Here is an 8,607-nt window from a genome sequence, read left to right as displayed (position 1 = left end):
TTAGTGATAATAAAAAAACCCCCTTCTATCATATATAAAGTTGGAAAGGGTACAGCAGAGTTTTTTAGTACCTATACTATGCATTAAGATTTCAAGATGCAAATCTCCTTAATATTCTGTGGATAAATGAAACTGCCTTAAGTGGAAGAACCTTTAGCTGATCGTCTAAACTCTTAAATGATGGATGCCACAGGTGCAGGCATTCGATGACCTTGATGATCCTATAGTCTAATGAGCCAGAGGATAAAGATGCTTTTGAATAATGGGTCATAGAAAAGTGGGGTAGCATTAATCACGAAAACCTGTTTCTATTTTTGCCAGCATCCTGGTCTTTTCAACCACTTATTCCAGAGAGGCCACGATCAGTCTAGAAATATCGGGTACTCTTTTAATCTGGCAGCCTCTGAGTTGGTGTTGATTGCCAAGACTACAACATATTTCACTATGAACTAATAGAACATTACTAGCAGCCTGTCCTTCACAATGAAAGATCTGGGCTTAATGAAAAAAAGTCTGCTTTGGTCCTTTATTCAAGCATATTAACGAAATGTGTAGATTAAAAAACAAACTCAATAACTGCATTGCATATTTGGCAACATTTTGTAAAGTGTTCGAATGACAATGGCTTTTTACTATCACTAAAACTTGAACTTATATTTGACATTCAGTTATCTGCGGATTGCGTCCCAATTTAGGCAACGAGTCTCTCTTTCTCGCCTTCTTCTTCCTTTATGTGTGTTATATCCATACAGGTTATTTAATTTTAAAACTGAGTTAATAATCGCCAAGGCTGACGCGTACCTCAACAAGGTTTATAGCGGGTGTCTCTTTCGGATAAGTCACGTTCCCGTTTTGTCACGTGACGCAGCGGCTTTCCCAGCTGATCTGCGCCTGCGTTCAGTGAAAGGGGTCGCGTGGGAGGAGGCGCCTAAAGAAGCACAGAAACAGACGAGTCGAAGGAGGTTGGAGAGTTGAGCTTCCTGGCAGGCTGGTTTGACGTAGAAAAAAAAAAAAGATATAAATAAGCAAACATACGGACTGATACCTTGCTTGCTTTTCTTTTTTGTTTAGTTTAGTATTTTTTGTTTATTTTTGCTTTCTTTGTTCCTTTTGAAGAGCATTGCTTGGGTGTGTTATTCGTTTGGCATTCTGAGGGCGCCGTGTGGATCCCCTCAGTTGAAGAAGCAGTGCGATGCCATCTGATTTCATCTCCCTTTTCAGTGGTGATCTCGACCTAAATTCGCCGAAATCGTTGTATTCCAAAGGTAACGCTGACATTATGGGCATGTTGACAGTTCACAGTGTTGTTGTCTCTCTTACAAATTTCCTTTTCTGTTTAATAAGTTAACGTGTTTTCGCGAAGAGTTATCTGCTAAAGATACTTAGGTTTCGGCCTTTTCTCTTTGACATGCTGGCATTAATACTGTAGTGTTTATTAGCTTGCTGGGATGTAGGACTCGACGAGTGGCAGTTACTCAGTTTCTATGGGCACCCAGAATGAAAAAGGGAGACAAAAATACTTTTTAGTAAGGTGTATCAGTATAATGTTACTCTTTTTGTATGGCACGTGATGACAAAAGCAATGCTTTCACAGGGCGATCGTAATTTTAAAAGAGTGCAAACACGCCCTCTTCCACACTCCCATTCCTTACAATAATAGGTTTTTCTTGGTCGCCCTTCTTGCTAATTTTACTTGCTCTACAACTGGTATCATCCCGTCAATTGTATATAAACCCATTTGTACCGAATTTAAAGAGAAGTGCCAGAAATCCGACATGACTGGCATAACTGTAAGTAATGCTGGCGCCTATCCTGTAGAAGCTTCGCAGAAGTGTTATTAGCTGAAGAAAATCCTATTATGATGTGTTCCAATTATGTACTATATATACGACGCGTAAGCTTTAGGTTAAGAACCAGTTTATAGACTAGTAACCTTCATATTTTTATGCACGTTTTACCATGTGGAAATTAATTATGATTCTTCAACCGTTTCGCTGTTGTTCAACAGCAGATCCCCAAAATAATTTCTTTAGCCTCCCAGTTTTATTATCTGTTCGCAACATCAGAACCTGAGTTTAAATAGTAATGAAACTCATGACTTTTATTTTGTCATTTAGAAAATCTTATTTAATTATGTACTTTTATGTACAAAATCATAAGTGTTTAACTGTGTAGTACTAAAAAGGAAAAATATACCGAAATATTTTGCCAAAAAATGTTTATTACAGCGCCCTTTGTTGTTAGATCTTTCTTGTGTTATAATACAAAATGAATTAAGTTAGTTTTTTTTTTTTTTTTAAACAGAGTAAATGCATACAGTAAGTTAGAATGAAGAGACATAATAGGTTTACAGGTGACACAAGCAAAGAACTACAAATCTGTATTCCATTTTACAAAAATCACAAAAGGACCATAAAACAGTATGCTTTAAAGAGGTTTGGGTAAATCTTGACAAAAAGTAATAACACTGATAAAATTGCATCTTATCTTGTAGCACTGATCTAAAAATGTTTAAGGACTGCACATTTAGCTTTAAATCATAAGTTTACCGTGTTGGAAGGGAGGGTGTAAATAAAGGTAGCAGAAGTGTAAAGCATGCATTACGTATTGTTTTGTAAATTTTGATACTTTACTGTGTTGACCTACAAATATGTTTCTAGGTGTAATAGTAGTTCACTACTGAAAATTCTACTTTTTGTCCAGAGATCGCATTGTTCAGATATATACTGCTGAGTTCAAGTTACAAACTTAACCTGAATGGAAATAGTCCTCTTTGTAACATGACCACCAAAACTAGGACAATGCAACACAATGTTCTGCAAAAAATTGAAAGCGAAGCATACAGTGATACATACCATATAAATGTCCATATTCTGTTTGTCAATGACAAATATGTTCTGAGATTTTTCAGGTAAGGAAGACAAACCTGTTCAGTTAATGTTGTTATTCTCACTAATTGTAGCAGTAGATAGTAAGAATTTGTTCCATGTTGATTAAAAATTTCACTCTACTCTGTACACATGACCCTATAAATCTATCCAAGTCACCAGTATATCGCAGGGCTTACACTGATATCGTACCCGAACAAGATAAAGTTGGTTTTTTTTTTTAAAAAGATACTTTGCTTGAATGGATAAATTTTATATTCTGTCATTAGTTTCAGCACAACAAGAAATGACATTCTATAAAAGTCTAATTGACTAGCATGCATATGGATGAAAATTCAAATAGGAGTTGTGAGTTCCACTGAAGTGTACGCAAATAGGACAGTTAGGTGCTTCTATGAAAATACCTTATGTTTAATATTTTCTTCTTCTCTCCTCCAAAGAATATTGCCCATTTTAGTGTTCTCTCTTAAGAATACTCTGGAAGTTTCTAGAGTTGAATGGTTAGCAGACATATGCAACATGATTGTGTTCAAGAGAGTTTCTGAAGATTGGAAAATAAGTGGGACCATTCCACCATACACAGGAATGGTGATCCACTTGAGTGTATGTAATTGATTGAGTGCTCAAGCTTTTGGAGCATGTAATGAAGGTGGTTGATAGAGCGCTAGAGAAATGAATTTGAGAGCAGTTGAAAGTTAGCCAAATGCAATCTTTATTTTTGGGAAAATATGTGAAAAGCATCCAGTGAAGAAAAAGAAGTTGCACTATGCATTTCTTCATCTGAAAAAAATCATTGAGAAGGTTGGGTGTGGATGAATGATTACTGTTTATGGTAATGTCGGTGTATGACGAAGTACAAACCGTGGTTAGGACTGCATATGTTGATAGTTAAAGTTCTGAGGCAAAGGTGGAGATGCACCTTGCTTTTTGTAATACTGATGGAAGTGGTGACTAGAGAAGTGAACAAAGGATTACCTTAAGAGCTCTTGTTTACAGACAGATCATCATCTATTGACAGTAAAAATTGAAACAGATTGAAAGAGAACATATTGAAAGGGAAAGCTGGGCCTAAAAGTAAATCCAGAAAAGACCAAGGTGATCATTGAAGGCGAAGGGGGCATGCATTTTAGAGATATTGAAATGCAATAAAATGTACAGGTTGTTGAAAGAGAGAAGTGACCCAAAAAGGCAAAACATGAAGCTTGAAAAAATTATTGGAAGGATGTGTGGAATGTCATGGAGTCAGAGGATGGTGAATGCTGATATGAGAGAAAGTTTTGGTGTGGAGATGTTAGGGTGCTGTGCTGAGGAGAAATAGACTAAGGTAGTTTGGGAATGTGATGTGAAAAGCAGAGGATGATAAAGTGAAGAAATACACCATAGAGGTAGAGGGCTAGAGGCCCAAGAAAGGATGAAGGTGACGTGGTTAGAATTGGCGTCAGATAATAAAAAGAATGGGATCTCGCCCAAAGAGTGGCCAGAAATGCAGAGACTAGTAGCAAACAATTTGGCCGGCACATGGCTAACCCAACTATACTTGAAAAGTGGCTATTAAACCAGTGATGATGATGATTATTATATTTTTTAGAACAGTAGAAATGCTTGATATACAGGTTGATTTGGTATATTGAAAGAAATTATACTCCTAGTATGGGGTTTATTTAAAAAAAAAAAAAAAAATTACCAGTATTGTAAAATTAGTTGAAAATGTACAAACACATTTTAAAATACAATACAAAACATGCATACAAAAGAAAATGGGAAATTTTGTTTCTGGTAATGAGTGTCTTAAAGTTATTGAATCTCTTTGTGTGTGGATTTGTATCTGAGCTGTTTGCAATAACTCGGCTCAAACTCTCTTTAAGAATATCACTGTGCATTTCAACCTGTTTGGTGAGCTGATGGAAATAGGAAAGTTAAAAGAAGGAAGAAGCATCTTGTGCTATGTTTGTTTGGAAGCATTGGTAGCCTGAATGAACAAGGGTGCAAATGAGGAAAAAAAACCCTGTACTTCTATCATTTTGACTACCTACTATCAAATATTTGGAATAGAAGAGTGTTAGCATTGTTTTGACAGATACGATTCATGCCAGTGTGCGCAGTAAATCCATAGTACATTTGTTACATGTTAAAAAATACATTTCAGTCTTAAATGTATGTGCAAATAAATTATACCACTGTCAACTAAAACTGTCATAATTAATAATTATACCACAATATGAATTTTTGCCCATACTGGCCATACCTAGTGTACAGTTTATATTTGTTTCCAATATGCTGTTTATTACAGTAAAAATGAAGCAAAATGACACCTTTTATTTGCTAACTAAAAATATTACAATATGCAGGCTTTCAAAACTCAGGCCCCTTCTTCAGACAAGATGTAATGATGTAGAATTTTTCATGTTATTTAACTTTGCAGAAATTGGCAAACTATCAGGTATTCCTTATCTGTTCACATTGAATAGACATTCAACCAAGTGTTAATTAAAATGCACTTATGTTTACTGGGTATTAACTATTAAAAATTAAGCAAAAGGCTTGATTTTTGTTAACGTCAATTTTTTTTAATTATGTTCTTAAAATGCTAATTATGACTAACTTTATTAAAATAAAATTATTTAATTGGCATAATTTAATGTGCTTATTTTAAGAATTAGGTCATGTTGAAAGTGTAACATAATACAGTACAGTACATGTAAGAAAGTAAGCATTATATTCAAGTACCATTATTGTGATTTTTAAATTAATATTTAAGAGTTGAAGTGGAAATGGTGCAAAAAGGTTTAACTTAAATAAATGTGATTATAGCTGATAAACCAGTTATTTTTCTTGTTGATTTGTAATGCTTGGCAGTGGTGTGTGTGTTTTTTTTTTTTTCCTGCTTTCTTATTACAATGATGTTTACCAAGTCTCTCTTCATTTTAGATTTTGGGAGGTCGCAACATGAAAATATTTAATGCATTTTATGAGTTGTGTGCCACATGTACCTTTTTAATATGAGGAGAGAAAATCTCCGCAGCAAACGTGTAGAGCAGGTAATAGAAGGGCACTTTACATTCAGCAAGTGCCTTAAAAATAAGAATATCTTTTTGTTTATTTCTCCTTGCAAGATCAGCAGTCTGCTAAGTTTTCCTTTTTTAAAGTAAAGTTTGCATGCAGCAGATACATGGTTTATGTTTTATGCCTGTTGTTATTAAATATTAAATTCACAAATACGGAATAAGTATCAGACTTCATTTGGACACATTATAGGCACAAGATTAATGACAGGGTAAGCAAGGTATATTATATGAAGTATAAGTACAACTTGCAGAACCTGCCAGTTTCGTTCTGTTAAAGAGTAGATATTTGAGATGAAACCTATAGGTTTGTGTTAATGTTTTCATTTACAACTGCAATCATTAGCATTTAAATATTTGTTGCTAGGCAGTTTAAAGAAATGAACGAGGAAGTGTGGTGGGAGGGGAGTTTTAAAAGTTTTCGTTGTTACTATGTGGCTTGTCGACATACATGATTAAAATAACTTCTCTTAAAGGAATTCTTGCACTTTTGCCAAGCAAGTCCCTGCAGAATTAATTTCCTGGGATATGGTGTCCACGAATAGAGTCATGTGACTTGCTAGTGCAGGGAAGTAACAAGCACACTACATTTTTTCTCTATATATAATAGGTTGCATATTAAATTAGGTAACTTATTGGTAGTGTATCATAGTCGTATTTTTGGGGGGAAGCCTAACATGATTGTCCATAGTTACTTAAAATCACTAATGGATAACAAAGTTTTGCGTGTTTTTAAAAATATATATTGGCATGTAACTTGCTCAGGATCACACCTGGAGTCCAGTATGTGGTTTGAATTGGCACCATGTGTTTTAATTCTGTGCTTCATTTTGTATGCTGATAAATTGAAGTAAAATGAATATTTTTTCTAAGTATATATTTTTCTTGTTTGTCATCAACTTTTATGGTTTTATTCTGTAAAATACGTAAGCTCAGTACATTCTCTTCTGGTTCTGGTAAGCTCTAGCCATATGGTGTTATTTTTTCTGCATTTCTTTATTTGCAGACACTATCAGTACTGTAGCCATATTAAGGGACCTTTTTAGTACAGGAGAGCATGATGGTATAAAAAGTAGTTAGGGAAGTGAATATTGGAGTCTCTCATAGTCTTTGTGGTGTTTGCATATTCAGAATCCTATGGGTGTTTCAGTTTTGCCAATGTTGCAAAGACTTCTACGTTTACTGGCAACTCTGGTTTTGGGCAGCATGTGAATATACTTGATTCTGTGGGTGCCCCATAAAGTGGTGCTGTCGTAGGTTGGCTCCCTCTTTAGATATAATGCTATTAAGACCACTGACGATCTCTAGAAAACCAGTGAGTTGAGGAATGTGTTTTAGTTCAGTTACTTCTTAAGACTTTTCATCTTGAATAATTTTTTGGGTTCTTGTACCAGCAGCCAATTTAAAGTGAGTATGTACAGGGTGAGCCAAAAAGAAGTACCACATTTCAAATGTTTATTCTACAAAAACAAAATTTCATTATGAGACAAGAAAGGGTATACAAAATAGATTTTTTTTCCACTGTGTTTTAAAATGATGTCTTCAAGATGGTGGCCATCATTAGTGATGTACTTTTCGAGGCGATTTCTGAACGCTCACATGACTTATTCGGCGATTTCATGGCAAATAGTGTCCTTGAGGGCTTCAGGGTTTTGAGGTCGGTGTGTGTATAACTTCGACTTAAGAGCCCCACAAGAAGAATTCTTACAGCATGAGATCAGGCGAACATGAAGGCCACCGAACATCGCCGCACAGGGTGATCCGGTTCCCTGGAAACATCTCCTGCAAAACGTACATGGATCTCCACGCCATTTGAACTGTTGCTCCATCCTATTGAAACCAGGCATCCACCACAACCATTTCTTCCAGTTGGGGCCACAAAAAAGTTCTCTAGCATTTCAGTGTAATGTTCTAAAAGGACAGTGACTGCTGCTCCCCTCTCCTCAAAAAAGTAAGCGCCTACAATGGCAAATTCTGCAATGGTGCACCAAACTGTAACACTCTTACTGTGCAGGGGTCTCTGATGAAGTTCAGAGTTGGTTTCAGCCCAGTAGCGAACATTTTGCTAATTTACGTAACAACTCAAATGGAAATGTGCCTCTTTGCTGCACATGACAGTGGCATCTCGGTTCACAGAATGTTCACACACAACTCTCTACGGTTCTCCCAGCCTCTCTCAGTGAGTTCCTGCACTACCTTAATTTTGTATGGATGGAAATTAAGGTCCTCAAGCAAAATCTTCTTCAAAGATGTGTTGGAAATGCCTAAGGCAGAAGCATGTTTGCACGCTGAATGCCCTTACAGCTTGGATATTTTTAGGCATTTGTACAGTCCGAGGACAGCCTGGAGATTTTCTGTTTAATGTTGTACCCGTCTGTCTAAATTTAGCCACCCACTGCAGAATTGTTTTCTGATTTGGAATGTCACTGTTAGAAGAAATGCTGAAGTGCGTTTGGAAGGTGTGTTGGGTAGTAATGATGGATTCATTGTTTTTGAAGAGCCCTTTGACTGTGAAAGCACAGTGCACACTGGACTAAGGCATGTTGCAGACTGAAAACTACAAGGGATCGCCTATCAAAGGATGCTCACCCCAACTCACTTGGCTGCCACTACTTCGCGCAGTGACCTTAAGAAATAAGGTACTTCATTTTGGCTCA

At 36.2% G+C, this 8,607-nt stretch overlaps 1 protein-coding gene across 2 annotated transcripts in view; it reads left to right on the top strand.

The window, feature by feature from the left end:
* The first annotated feature begins 940 nt into the window (after positions 1–940).
* nfat5b (nuclear factor of activated T cells 5b) overlaps positions 941–8,607 on the top strand; it is a 134,495-nt gene continuing 126,828 nt past the window's right edge. The window contains exon 1 of one of the 2 annotated variants that reach the window (XM_039763341.1): positions 941–1,265. In XM_039763341.1, coding sequence (XP_039619275.1) covers positions 1,193–1,265 — 73 coding nt within the window. In that variant the 5' untranslated portion in view covers positions 941–1,192. Of the gene's footprint in view, positions 1,266–1,772; positions 1,791–8,607 lie in introns of those variants that run through there. The other variant, XM_039763342.1, reaches the window with a different exon arrangement.

This window comes from Polypterus senegalus, chromosome 9 (genome assembly GCF_016835505.1).
Source record: "Polypterus senegalus isolate Bchr_013 chromosome 9, ASM1683550v1, whole genome shotgun sequence".
NCBI classification, from domain to species: Eukaryota; Metazoa; Chordata; class Cladistia; order Polypteriformes; family Polypteridae; genus Polypterus; species Polypterus senegalus.
The sequence above is the reverse complement of the archived record's forward strand: the minus strand, read 5'-3'. Positions and strand labels throughout refer to the sequence as shown.